General features: G+C 42.1%; 1 protein-coding gene across 1 annotated transcript in view; it reads left to right on the forward strand.

The window, feature by feature from the left end:
• cep350 (centrosomal protein 350) overlaps positions 1–15,290 on the forward strand; it is a 99,817-nt gene that overhangs the window by 48,186 nt on the left and 36,341 nt on the right. The window contains 4 exon segments of the mRNA XM_039767314.1: positions 1,696–2,309; positions 2,518–2,639; positions 3,794–4,779; positions 4,875–5,007. Coding sequence (XP_039623248.1) covers positions 1,696–2,309; positions 2,518–2,639; positions 3,794–4,779; positions 4,875–5,007 — 1,855 coding nt within the window.

The raw sequence follows: 15,290 nt of genomic DNA on the forward strand, positions 1-15,290 counted from the left end.
ACACCCCCTCCGTCAGGCAGAGAGAATGTCACAGAGAGTGAGAGAGACAGAGAAAAGCAAACAATCAAGCACCGCGCGGGAAGCATATCGTATATTATTGAGATGTTTTATTTAATGCGTAATACGTGCTCTGATTGGGTAGCTTCTACGCCATCCGCCAATAGCGTCCCTTGTATGAAATCAACTGGGCAAACAAACTGAGGAAGTGTGTACCATAAATTAAAAGACCAATTGTCGGCAGAAATCCGCGAACCAGCGAAAAATCCATGATATATATTTAGATATGCTTACATTTAACATCCGCGATGGAGTGAAGCTGCGAAAGTTGAAGTGCGATATAGTGAGGGATCACTGTAATATACAAATCCTTGTCTTACAGTTTACTCCTCAAATATCCAGCCCCATATCTGAGTATACGAGAAAGTCTAGGGGAGACCTGATTTGTATTACTGTGTACATGCAGTGTGTAATTTGTACAGCAGTTTCTCCAGCATTTCTTGTAATGAAACATGATGAAATGTATTCACACCTTTGTAATTTTCGTGTTCCTTCTGAGGATGTCATGATGGCTGCCAAGCCAGATGAGAGGAAGAGAGGAAAAATCTCCCCATCTGTTTCTAGAGGCATTTCTAAGCGTAAAGGCAGTAGGACAAGGTGTTCACAGTCTAAGTTTGTCCAAGGCGATGCAGAATACATGACAACTTACACAGGAGATCATCTCGGCCAAGGCTGCACTTTTTCTAAATGTGATTGACAGTCCTGGGCAGCGCACAAGTCCATTGAATGACCCAGTCGCGCGTCTGGTCTTCAGTCAGCATTCCCAAAGACACAAAGGTTCTAGGCATGCGATAGTAAAGTTACTTGATCTGTCTTGAGGACAGCTGAACACCTACAGAATCTATAATAGTGCAAATTCTATCAGTTCTTCTGCTTTGTCCATGATTGTGTGGTTAAGGTGGTAGAGCAGCATTTTATGATAATTAAGCGAGTTTAGAGCATGGATGGGTGGGTTAATTCAATTAATGAGCAAATTTAAAATGACAGATTAGCTAAGATGTGTGTAATTGTAAATATTTTAATACCCTTACAGCAATTATCATTAATTGTGGGTTTGGCCGTTAAAACTCCCAAATGTTTGAGGTCTTCTGGTCATTTCCATGGGAGTTTTTCTCATCACATATTTGTGTAATTCAGAGTCGGTCGTCTTTCATCCTGGCTCACCACTCTCATGATACTTGGGATTGAAGTTTTAATGCTAAAGTGAGATTCTTGCCTGGAGGAGTTGTGACTGGCGGCAGTAGCTGAATGTTTTACGAATGAAGTCTGTTTTCATCATTTTAGCAGGTTCTCATTAGCTTATTGTGTGCTAGTTGTTCTCTCTCATGGCGTAGTGTGGATCTCTTTTTGTACAGAGATCATGGAGTTTAGTGTGTTTACTGAACTTTGTTTCAACTAAAAAGGTCATCACCAATAGAGGAGGAGACTAGATGGCCAATGAGACCGCAAGCAACCATCAAATTTGAGTTGCGGTGTCTCTTCGGAGATCAGCTAGCGTGTGGCTGTCCAGGTGTAAACCGTGTCGTTCATTATGAGCATTAGAAGAGTGAAGTGTCCATTTTTAAATAAAAAAGTACCAAATGTTTTGTTTGTTTTTGATTTTTGTGCTCCCCCCCCCCCTTTTTTTTTTTTTTAAAGGAGACATGTTAAAGACTGAATCTGACAAGTGTCTCGAGAAGACTAAGAAGCCGAGAGCCCGAAGTGCAGAGGGTCGGCAACCAGAAGTCACCTTGAAAAAATCCACCTCCTCCACTGAGCTTCCGTCAGGGCCTGAGGAAAAGCCCCACACGAGTAAAGACTTCCTGTCTGTGGAGATTCGCAGCATCCTGGATGACCTGCATTTGGACAATCCCATAGGGGAGGAAGAAGACAAGCAGTCGGGGGTAACGGACAGAATGGCAAGGGGTTCATCTCGGCTGTCTCGGAGCGCAAGTCCTGCCAAACGCAAGCAAGAGAGTAACGATGCAGGCTTAAAAAAGAGGCACTATGACAGCGACACTGTGCGGCAGTACATTGTCCGGCAACAGGAGGAGCGCAAGAAGAGGCAAAGCGAGGAGAAGCGAGCACAAAAGGAGGAGGCTGAGCGCAGGAACAAGCGGCTGCAAGAGCTTTACAAAAAGCAGAAAGAGGCCTTTGCTAAATCCAAGCTGACCCCACATGCTGCAGCGCAGAAGAGGCTGCAGGAGACCTACACCAAACTCCTGGAACAGACCAAGTTAAAGGACCAGCTGCCTACAGTTAGCGAAGTTCAGGTGAGAGTCAAAAAAACATTTTAACAGTTTGCATTTTCTTGTCGTCTCTTTAAAATGGAACAAGCAAGCGAGCAAACACCGCTTAGACTTCTATGTCTGCTTATAAAAGCTGCAGGTAGCCTTGTGTTCCTTCTGTGCTTTGAGCGTGGCAGTGGGTGTTTTTTGTACTACATTTGTCATATCGAAGGTTTATTTTGTCAATTTCTAGGCCAAACCCATGTATCAACCCTCTGGGGAGTCGGACAAAGAAAACAAAGTCCAGGAGCGGCCTTTAAGTGCTTCCTCCAGCAGCGACATGTCCCTGTCTGAGCCCCAGCAGCCTCTGACCAGGTAAGGACCACTCATGGTCTTTGGTTTTTTTTAGAATTTAAGGAGAGATTAAATGGAGTGGAGTAGCGTCACCCCATCAAAGGCTTTGTCCCTTAATCTATTTAGTGAGCAGCTTCTGGACGCATTTAGTTATTGAATGCAGGAAGTTGGGCTTCTCATTCCTAGATTTGTATTACTTAACATTCTCAAACCTCGGTTCAGTATTACTAGGACCTGGGGGACATATCCGGAACCTCATAGCCTAAAGCAGGAGCCAGTCCTCCGCAGGGCACACACTCGACCATTGGATAACCCACTCGGCGAGCGTGTGGCTTTGGGAATGCTGGATGAAGACCAAACAAAATGCCATGCAAACATGGATGGTATGGTCAAAGACCATCTCGCCATGGGGTTCAAACGCAAGACTCCGCATGAAGTGTACCACAGTCAGAATTGCTTAGATCATGCGTCTTGTCTGTTCTGATTTTTAAATGAACATCATGCCCATATTCTGTAAATATTGAGTAGAAGCCATTTCGAGGAGCAAACCATTGACATCATTACGTAGGTAGACCTAATAGTGTTTCCTCAGTGTGTGCACAACTTTAAGGATGTCCTGAACTCTGATTGACGCTGAAAATTCAAACTTTAACAGTGGTTTTTCGTTCTGTGTGTCATTACTAATGCCTCCATGGCACACGCTAGAGCAAATATTTCTTTGAGCTCTGTGAATTTTGCATGGGAGACTGTGATTCAGCGAATTCACCCTGTTAGTATTTTTTCCAGAAAATCTTGCTAAAGTGACGACATTTACGCTTGTAAGGGTGATGATAAACAATAATGCTTATCAGATGTATAAAATCCAGATTCCTTTGCAACTTCTGGTTACCTGCTTGGCTGTAAGAGGATCATACATCAGAATTGTGTTTTTAGAAATAATCGCATCTTCAGTAGCTCTGCTGTGATAGAACAACTCCTACAGTGCCAAACCTGCTCAGTTGTCTGCCCCTTAAAGCCTGCTTTTCCTGTTTGCTGGTTCTCTGTCTCCACCTAGTGGACAGAATGAGAAATGTAATTGAAATCCCAGATGCAAATGAAACATTTATAAGATGGGTAAGAGTGCCACTCATTTTACTAGCATTTAGTTTGTTTTTTTTTAATGTGCTGTTTTTCAGAAATGACCTAAAAGGACCCAGCTGGATGCAACCAGATCGTTTGAGCCCATCAGAGAGGAATATTACCTCTCCAACACCACAGTCGGGAAGTCTTTTCACTCAGTTGCTTGGTCTGGATCAACAGTCCCTACTGCAGAAGGAGTTTGAGTCTGTGCTGTCCAGGCAGAGGAAGGAGCCGCCTTCTGTGGGGATCCCCTATTCATCTCTATCTAGTAACGTTTTGCCTAAGAGTGCTGGCCAGAACAAAAGCAGATCCCACCGCATTGAGGCTCTTAAGGCCACCGCTGCCTCCCTGTCCAGCAGGATTGAAAACGAAGCAAGGAAGCTGGCTCAGACTGGCATAGCCTGCAACTCGGTGTGTGCCGCTGAAAAGACTGTGATGCCATTTAGCAATAGTGATGGGTGCTGGGCAAAATCTGAAAGTCCCCCAGTACGAGAGAACAGTGAAGAGGATTTGTCTTCCAGAATTGAGAGGTACTTAAATACTGGACAGACAGTTTTTGAAGGGGACCTTCCAGGTGTTGGAAATCTCTATGAGTTTAAAAAGCGTAAAGACGCAGACCGATCTCCTATCCCAGAGGGACTTGTGCCAGCTACAGTCTCTGTGGTTGAAAAGCAGACCAAGAGCTCCCCAGAGCCTGTACCAGCATCATCCAAGGTTCAGCCGGAGCCACATGAATCAAGTTTGGACTCGATCAGTGAAGGAACACTCCTCAGCGAGGGCACCCTCTCTGAAGAGGAAGAGCCAGCACATCTGCAGCCACCCCTAAAACTAGCTGAGCGACTTGAGGAGAGAGATTTTTGTGCTGCTGATCAAACCCTTTTTCAGCCTATCACAGACTTCAAAAAGGAAGCCGAAAAATACCCAACCTTCACCACTCAGCTGGCTGAGGCCGATTGGAAGGGCCCTTGGGAGGAACTCAACAAGGGAAGTCCACACAGTGTAATCAGTATTTTTACCAGGAACTTTCAATCCTATTCAAAAGGTGAGTTGGCTTTGCGTGCATTAGACTATAAACAGCTGATTGTTTTTGGAATTTCTGTAGAGTGTTGACATTTTATGTATTTTTCTTTTTTGAAGTATTGGAAGAGAAAGGTGAGAAAGTACAATCAAAATCATTGCTATCTGCTGGGACTCCTGCCGAGGTGTCGTATGAAGATGACTTTGTCTCTACAAACAGCAGCAGCAGCCACTCAGTCAAGAGAGCCACCAGGTAATATTTCCCTAAAATAAGTGGTTAGTGTTAAAAGTCGATGTCCCATTACAGGGTTAACTCCTTTATATTTAAGATGATTTTTCTTTTATTATCATAGTTCTACTGTGTACTGTAAGTATATTGTTAGGATGACAATAAAGCTCTACTTGACTTGATTTTAGGTTATAGTTGGTTCTTAGGGTAAATATTGTTGGATGTGCAGAACACAGTGAAATTCTTACTTGCATGGGCGAATGAAGATGCAGCATGTCGCCACTGTAGTGCCATAATTAGCATATGTTCTCACGTTTAAGTTGGGTCTTGCAACATCGATCATAAAATCAGACCCTGACTTATACGCCTGATCAAAAATATGACTTTTTTTTTTTTAACATCTTCTTGCCTCCTCCAATCTCGCATCAGTTTCTCAGAAACATTGAATGTTGTCGCGGCAAGCGCAGTTACCAATTTCTTTTGCCACTTCAATGACTTTTAATTTACAACCAGCTTCGTATTTTCTTCTGATTGAACGCTCCATCGTAGATAAGGGATGCTCTTCCGATAAAGGGTTATGAGGGTGTGAGATACAAAGAACACAAAACGGTGCAAGCATCGCTTCGGAATAGTTTGGATATTAAACACCATGTGGTCACGTAAGCACAATACATAGAAACAAAGGCAGTGTGCTCTATGGTTACGGTCTCAGGTGGGCATTAGGGATCAATAGCGCCAGTTTTCTCGCATTCGACTTATATGAACGACATTATAAAATACCAGAAATTATACGGTAAAATCAAGCCCCGACTTTACATTGGGAGAACTTAAACGTGAGTATATACGGTAGCAAGTTTTCTTTCCTTAATTCAAAATTAAATAACTACGTTAGTGAGGATCTTCGGGTTCTGCTACAGACCAGTGTTTCCCTCCCTTATTTTCTTTGGTGGCACAGTTTTTATAACCAGAAACATCCCAAGGCACACCACTAGAACATTAAATCTTAAACACGTGCTCGGCTGTTGGAGGGGGCGGTTTCTACAAGAGCAGCTGGTAAAAGAAAGCAGTTCAGTGATCAGCGTGCACGGACATGACACTTAGTTAGCAATTTGGTGGCATCTCCCAGCTGCTTTGTTCCTTTGCAAACTCCTCTCTGCCTCAGGGGCAACTTGTATACCCAGCTATCTACTGGCACCCAGGCAGAGGACTCTAGCAGCCAGGAGATATGTGCAAGCGGTGTGTCTGCAACAGAGCGATAGCAGAGCTGCTTTTATGCCAGCTTCTCCAGGTAGCAGACAGGTCTCAACCGTCTGAGGAGCTCGTCCCTCTCACTATTTCCACAGCACACCTGTAGCTCTCACAATGCACCACTGTGCCATGGCACACCAATTGGAAAACCCTGCATAGACACTAAATATTTAATTTTGAATTTTTTAATTGATAAAAGCCCTTATAAAAATGCAGTATTTTTTTTAGACCTCAGAAATGTGCTGTTTTCCATTGCTATTAATCTTCTTGCACACACTGAGAAGTTAATGTGGACCAGAAACTCTATCTGTTTCAAACTATTTTCTCATGGCACCATAGTACTTTGCAAAGAACCAAGAGATGAAGTTCACAATGGGAGAGAAAAAAAAAATGGCACAGATGTAGATTGAGCAAATTTTTTCTGAGCATTCTTAGGCCAGTAAGGCAGTGGGTTCAGGCTTTCAGATCAAATGTCACTATTTTAATACAATTTGAATGTACCATAAAAACCTCATTTGAAAGCAGAAATTGACGTTTGAATGCAAAAGAGCAATTGTCTTCTTTGTCGTACCCACGCTCGCGTTAGGATTGTTACTCCAGACACATTACGTGATATTACGGTTTATTTTACTGATCTGTTTTTGCACCTCGCATTCCATGATCTGCCTTTTGAAAAATTTCAGTATGTCGCTGGAATTGTCTTTAGTGAAAAGGACAGCCTTCTGTGTTTTTTAAGGCACACATTTTGAAATAGTTTTATTTTTTCTACAGTACTGCTGTGCGATTGCTTATACAGTTGTACTAAACACAGAATTTTAATACTACATTGGCACCCGAAAACAAAGTTTCTGCTCCCAATCCCATCCAGGTTCACTTCCTGAACCCGAGGTACCGACTTTAATGCTGCTTTTTGACACGATTGTTAAGCAGACCTCACAGCAAGCAAAAGCAATTTTTTCCCCCCAGTTGTTAAAGAGAATGGATAGTAACCGCCATATTTCTGATTTTCATCAGAATCGCCTTCGTCAAGAGGCTTTTTAGTGTTAGGAATGGTTACCTCTGCCAACATCTGCTTTCAGGTCAGCCTAAGTTGGCTGCTGATTTGATGCATGTTGCTTAAATAAGTAATCCAGTTAAAAATATACTTTATGAATTCAGTATATTCAAGAATATTTTTTCCTTAACTGTAAAGGCAGAGTTAAGAATGGAGCTCCGTTTAGTCCCAGCTAGAGCTCTGAAACTTCACTGCTGTGTCCTGCTCTGTGAAGTGCCAAGTGTGTCCACCAAACTCCTCTGCCATCTATGCTGCTTGAGATTTGCTCTGTGTTGTTTATTAAGAAAAATATTTTGGGCGTATTTCTTTATTATGACATACTGATAATGTCACATGAATAACATTTTTTGTGATTTTTTAAAAAAAAAATTATTTTTTTATTGATTGCAGTTGTCCAGCTTTGGTCGCCAGAGGTTTCCATTTTATCAGAAACGTTCTCTCCACTCTGCATGAAAGCTTGAGATTAAAAATTTCCTCATCTACTATTACAAACCGTTTGGGGCAAGTGACATGTTTAAACAACAAAAAAAAAAAATTATTCAGTGGTGTATTCCTTTAATATGTAGTTTCCTGATAAACACTCAAACTCATTTGAAGTAGCTGCAAATGAAGTGCTAAATGAATTATAATGTGGATGAAATACTTAGATAATTACTATAATGCAACATTAAATACATAAAGTTGTTTTCTATTGTTTGTTTTGGTACTGGTATTAAGGTCTACAAGCTGGCATTGATATTAAAGTCACAATTTTTAGACTTCCTGCCAGAAGCGAGTTACAGTAGTCCAGACATGACGAGACCAAAGCCTAGATAGTATTTGTGCTGTGTACTCTGTCAGAATAGGTTTAATCTTGCGGATGTTGTGCAGTGTGAACCTGTATGAATGAGAAACAGCAGAAATGTGGTCAGAAAAAGATAGGCACTCATCAATCACCACCCCACGGTTGCGAACTGACCTGGTGGGTGTTAGCGACAGTGAGCCAAGCTGCACAGAGATGAGGAACACAAGAAGCTCAGTTTTTGCCATGTTGAGTTGTAGGTGGTGGTCCTTCATCCAGGAGACTCTAGCTGACACCATATTGTCCTCATTGGGGAACGACAGTCACAGCTGTGTGTCACCTGCTGCATAACAATGTTGAGAGAACCCATGCAATTGGATGGTGGAGCCCAGCGAGGTGGTATACAGAGAAAGTAAGAGGACCCAGCACTGAACTTTGGGGTTCACCAGTGCATGACTGGTGTGACTTTGACAACTCCCTTTGCCAGGACACCCTGTAGGTTCTGCCCAAGATGTCGAACTCGAACCATCTGAGAGCAGTCCCAGTGATTCCAGTGTCAGAAAAGGTGGCAAGAAGGATGTTGTGGTTGACCGAGTCAAAGGCAGAAGAGAGATCTAGCAGAATTGGGACTGGTGACATGTTGTTAGCTCTAAAATGGTGTAGCTGGTCGACAACAGTCAGTAGAGCCATCTCAGTCGAGTAGTTCCTCTTGAAGCCGGACTGGTTGGTATCAAGCAATTCATTCTGTACAAAGGAGTAGTTTTGGAAAGAAAAGACAGGAGACATACAGGCCTGTGGGTGGTGGTGGTTTTTCGAGAAGTGAGATTATCAGAGCGTGTTTGAAGATGGTAGGGAATTTTCCTGAGCTGAGTGACAAGTTAATGGTTTGTGTTATTACAGGAATGAGTGAGAGGGAGACGGCCTGAAAAAGTGAGGGAATAGGATCAAGTGGACAGGTGGTGGGGTGACTGGAGAGGAGGTGGGAAACCATTTTGAAATCCGCATTCAAACAAAGCTCAACTAGATAACAATGCTTGGACAGTCCAGTGAAGGAGTTTCAAGCAGGAAAGTGAGTACCCAGATTAGGGTTCCCAGCCAAACCAGTTAATTAGATAGACAGACAGCACTTTAATTTTAGTGAAATTTAGCTTTTCAAGAAGTTCGGTTAACAAATATAACAAACATCAACAACCCCCAAAAAATGCACATGAGAATTGCTTGGAAAAAAAAAAACAGTCTGACTTGGCTAAAGACAAAAAGAGCCGCCACAGTGAGACCCTGTAAAGTTCTGTAGAGCCCTCGTGGCGTTTCTTGACACACTTCTGTTGAATTTTGTTGGCTAAAAGTACTTTGTTACTTTGACACACAGCGTTGACCTTGATGGCCATCAGTTTCATCTCCATTCTCTCCTCCACTACTGTCTTCAGAGGGTTGAAGAGAGTCCCTTAACTGAGCCTTTCACTCTTGTTGAACATTAAAGCAGCGGTTCTCAGACTCCATCTCCTTGATACTGTAGGGCTTTTAGATTTCATTCGGCTCCCAAACTAAATAAGTGAGCTGTTGTTTTCCAGTTTGTGTTTCAGGTTCGATGTGGAATTTAGAAAACCAAGTTTGGTCATTTTTACTTTCTTGTGTACGAAATATAAGAAAAGTATTGTAATTGCCCAAAGATTTGATGTTGAGATTTTGATGAATCTCGTTTTAGACCTCCCTGAGTCCAAAAATACCGTGTGTGTGTATAAAGACGATAACTTGACTATACTTTCTCTTAGGTCAACTACATTTTTGCATTCAAGTATTGGGTACAAAACGTAGATTTCTATCAACTTTTGGGCTATTTCTGCTAACCGGAAGTTATACTTCACGTTTTATTCATGCAGCTGCAATGCAGAGTTTGATTTATTCAACTTTTATAATTGTTCAATATGGTAATTTGATTTCACTTGTTGTTGATGGTTCTTTAATGGACAGAATATAAAAGTATAATCATTGTCTTGGTCTACTCCTCGAATATCCATCCCCATATCTCATCACTCCATATTTATTTATTTTATTTATTTAGAGAAAAGCCAAGCAAAATGACACCTTTTATTGGCTAACTAAAGGGATTAACAATATGCAAGCTTTTGGGGCAACTGGGACCTTCTTCAGGCGAGATGCAATCTGATTTAGTTATTTATTTTATTTATTTAAAGAATATACCACACATTTAAGTATATTAAACATGGAGCTAAGTTAGTGTTTTTAACCTTGGCTTTTAAAGATCGTTGTGCTTTTCCAGATGTTCTGGTTAATTCGGTTCACTATTTGCTGACGGGCACATTAGTGGGCTGATGCTGAAGTAGTTGGCGTCTTTTCGTTTTCGCTGTCATTTGCTTGGGTGTCTGTGCTGCTTGTCGTCCAGTGGTCTTTATTAGGGTGCAGTTGAAGGGGTGCTCCACTATCTGTGCTTTAATCTGTTACATGCTTGTTTGAAAGATTAACTTTCTGATGCAGTGGGCTTCAATGGGGACAAGCAAACACAGAAGAACAATACATATTCTTAAAAACCGCCATAAAAAAAAAAAAAATTGAAAGTTATTCATGTTGTGTAGGTTGCATGTCCATTATTCAGTCTTATGGTTGCAGTGTCTAAAACACTTTTGTTTTCTGCTAAAATCTCGTTAAATATACTTCTGGGGAAAATGAGAGTGGCATCTGGAAGCGAAGCACATTCAAGCAGATTTGAGCTTTTCAGTTGAAGACTGGCATTTAAAGATGGGGTTGGGGGTTAAGCCATATTTGAACAAATTATTCCTTTAATGGAGCAAACAACACGGACAAAAGGCAAGTTAATCGGAAAACAACTAAAGAGTTAGCCATCTAGAGCCGTGATAAAAATACAAATATTTGGAAATGCCTTGTGAATGTGTGCTCTTCTGAAGGCACAATAAGAGAAGATGATAAATAAATAAAAACCATATAATAAGTAAGAGGGAGAATAGCGTACTGATTCTCTGACTGTAGGAAAAAAAATCTGCCGCCAGATGAGTCCTCAGGATGGAGATTGAGAGCCACGGCATTAAGGAGATTAGTCGCCTTCCTGTCCCCTTCAACATTCGGACGTCTCCCAGGGCTTCTAGTCATTCAGGTGATTTTCTGAGAGAGTTTTCATAAGAAAAGCCTGAAAGGTGGATATTGTTTACACGTAGTAATTATGGGGATGATGATGCAAACAAAATGAATTTTCCAAATATGCAACAGAATATTTTAATCTTAAAATAGTCAGTTTAATCAGAATGTATGCACATACGTAAATTTCAAAACTGCTTGATATGATGTTGTAGAGCATGTGTTGCTGTAAATGACCCTGGGTGGGGTGCCAGTCAGTTACCAGTCACCCATGCAGGTACCCACATGCACTGGGACCAATTTAGAGTTGCCAGGTTACCTGCATGTCTTTGGGATTTTTTTTTTTTTTTTTAAATCTTGTTTGTAAATCCAACGTAGACAAAGGCTAATCAATAATTGTTATAGTCAGTTGCTTCATACGGATATGGAATTAATTTTTCCATTAAGAATACAAACAGATGAGCCAGCAGCTGTTGATATTCTGCTTGGCTACCCTTAAATTCAAGAGACTCCTGTAGAGAAGCTGCAGTCCGGTTGTTTTATAGCTGCCCAACCATTAAGTGGCCATCCAGACGTAGAAAAGTCTGAGAGATGCTGGGATCTGGTGAGCCGTTTGACTTTGAGTGTGTGACGTTTGCTGAGAGTTATCAGTGACATGGGGCAGGTAAATGGCATCTGTCTGCTAGCAGTCATAGCTGCTGGAGAAGGAAATGAAATGCAGCTACTCGCGTCACAGATTGTTGAGCCACTTGCCTGAATGTAGCCATTTTATTGTTATTTTTGTGAAAAATTAAACTTCCTCAGTGTAAAAGTGAACAGCAATGCTCTGTTGAAGGCGTCTGAAAACACTGAAGCTCATTCCGCTGCTGTGTTCTCTACATTGCGACTGAAAGAATTGGGTTTTGCCATTCCACTCCTGACATTGGCCATTTCTGTGGGTTTCCTTAAGTTGTTCTTATTTTGGAATGTAAGCCTTTGTAAATGCCCACTTTATTTGCCCAGTGTTTGTTTATTCATCACTAGCCATCCTCCGCGACTTCGCCCGCGTATTAGTGAAACAGGACAGTGAGATGTGCCCGCCGAGCTCTCTACTCCTGACGTCACGCTCCCCCTCCCCTCGGCCCACAGCCTCTGTCTCAAATTAGCACAAATATCTCGCTCCTGCAAGTGAACTGTGATACATAGTGCAATGAGAGAAGTCGTAAAATCAACTGGAATATTCAAGCAAATTCTAGAAAAAAAGATCTAAATCCGTTAAGTTGTTCTCTCATTTGCTAGCTAAGTGGAGTTAAGGTTACACCCGAGGCAGATGTGTGAGGGAGGTGGGCCCTGCAGCCTGATGGGTCTCTGTTGGATTTGCGCAAATAAATTGGTACCGCAAGCAAACTCGGATACTTACCTTGAAGAGGGAAGTTGCGAAAATTAACAGAATGTTGAAGCAAATTATAGAAAAAAAAAAAACCTAAATCCATGAAAAGCGAACAGACATACAAACGGGTCTATAAAAACTCTTAAGAAATTTCGTGCTTGGACCATTTAAATTTTTAAAACTATTTCTTAGTGAGCACTGATGGGCCAAGGGTAACAACCTACGTTCCAAATTGAAGTCCTCAAGGTTCGGAGATTTCGTGATGAGTGAGTCAGTGGTATTTGGCTTTTATATATACTGTACAGTGGGTACGGAAAGTATTCAGACCCCCTTCAATTTTTCACTCTTTGTTATATTGCAGCCATTTGCTAAAATCATTTAAATTCATTTTTTCCCTCATTAATGTACACACAGCATCCCATATTGACAGACAAAAAAAGAATTTTTGAAATTGTTGCAGATTTATTAAAAAAGAAAAACTGAAATCTCACCTGGTCCTAAGTATTCAGACCCTTTGCTGTGACACTCGTATATTTATCTCCGGTGCTTTCCATTTCTTCTGCTCATCCTTGAGATCCCCTTCATTTGAGTCCTGCTGTGTTTGATTCTACTGATTGACTTGACTAGGAAAGCCACACACCTGTCTGTCAATATAAGACCTCACAGCTCACAATGCATGTCAGAGCAAATGAGAATCAGGAGGTCAAAGGAACTGCCTGAAGAGCTCAGAGTCAGAATTGTGGCAAGGCACAGAGCTGGCCAAGGTTACAAAAACATTTCTGCTGCACTTAAGATTCCCAAGAGCACAGTGGCCTCCATAATCCTTAAATGGAAGACCAGAACCCTTCCTAGAGCTGGACGTCCGGCCAAGCTGAGCTACCGGGGGAGAAGAGCCTTGGTGAGAGAGGTAAAGAAGAACCCAAAGATCACTTTGGCTGAGCTCCAGAGATGCAGTCAGGAGATGGGAGAAAGTTGTAGAAAGTCAACCATCACTGCAGCCCTCCACCAGTCAGGGCTTTATGGCAGAGTGGCCTGTCAGAAGCCTCTCCTCAGTGCAAGACACATGACAGCCCGCATGGAGTTTGCTAAAAGGCACCTGAAGGACTCAGATGGTGAGAAATAAGATTCTCTGGTATGATGAGACCAAGATAGAACTTTTTGGCCTTAATTCTAAGCGGTATGTGAGAAGACAACCAGGCACTGCTCATCACTTGTCCAATACAGTCCCCACAGTGAAGTATGGCGGTGGCAGCATCATGCTTTCAGCTGCAGGGACAGGACGACTGGTTGCAATCGAGGGAAAGATGAATGCGGCCAAGTACAGGGAAATCCTGGACAATAACCTTCTCCAGAGTGCTAAGGACCTCAGACTGGGCCGAAGGTTTACCTTCCAACAAGACAATGACCCTAAGCACACAGCTAAAATAACAAAGGAGTGGCTTCACAACAACTCTGTGACTGTTCTTGAATGGCCCAGCCAGAGCCCTGACTTAAACCCAATTGAGCATCTCTGGAGAGACCTAAAATGGCTGTCCATCAACGTTTACCATCCAACCTGACAGAACTGGAGAGGATCTGCATGGAGGAATGGCAGAGGATCCCCAAATCCAGGTGTGAAAAACTTGTTGCATCTTTCCCAAGAAGACTCCTGGCTGTATGAGCTCAAAAGGGGGCTTCTACTAAATACTGAGCAAAGGGTCTGAATACTTAGGACCAGGTGAGATATCAGTTTTTCTTTTTTAATAAATCTGCAACAATTTCAAAAATTCTTTTTTTTTTTGTCGGTCAATATGGGGTGCTGTGTGTACATCAATGAGGAAAAAAATTAATTTAAATGATTTTAGCAAATGGCTGCAATATAACAGAGAATAATTGAAGGGGTCTGAACACTTTCCGTACCCACTGTAGACTGACATCGAGTAGAAAAGCTGTGGTGTCTGCAAAGCCTTGCAGTTTTGAAACGACCCATTAAACAGGCAGTGTGCGCCCTCTGCTGGGCCGTTTTATTTTAAACCTCTCTGAATTGGCCTGGTATGTGTCCACAGTTTATTCCTGCCTGTGCCCTTGTGATGCCGGTGTACTGTTGAGCCACTTGAAACCCTTTAATGGAAAAAAGTGACTTCAGAAAATGAACGGATGTGTTGGAGTTTTACTTGCTTCATGTAATTCAGCTGTCATTGTGTCTGGCTGATGCACCTTTACTTGCAGTTTCCTTTTTTTAATTGAACTTCTTATTATTCACCCTATGGTAAGTTCCAGATCTCCTGCATTGTGCAGTGGGTTTCATGTTAATGTGTGCGATACTGGTTTCTTGTATTTATCACATTGTTTTGTGTAATTCATCTTGTGGTTGTCTACACACATTCTCAAGGCCACTTGGGTCCCTGGGGACACAACCTATTCCTACAGCACTGAGCGCAAGGCGGAAGATGGCCTAGGACAAAAATAACAGTCCATCACAGTACCCACTTACACAGAGCAAATCTGGCATAGCCTGTCAGCCTTACCGTCATCTCTTTGTGGCTGTGGACATTGGCAGGTCATGTAAAACCCACACAGACAACAACTGGAATGCAGGATTTGACTCCAGAATCCACGTGGCAGAAGGGCTAACCACGGTGACACCTGTAACTTTGGACGCCATTGGCACATTTTCAGCCACACACTGTGCTTTTTAGGTAATGATTATATTTCTCTTTCCAATGATTATTCTTCTAGTTCCTCTAGTATGAAGATGAGTGACG

This window comes from Polypterus senegalus, chromosome 10, assembly GCF_016835505.1.
Source record: "Polypterus senegalus isolate Bchr_013 chromosome 10, ASM1683550v1, whole genome shotgun sequence".
NCBI lineage: Eukaryota > Metazoa > Chordata > Cladistia > Polypteriformes > Polypteridae > Polypterus > Polypterus senegalus.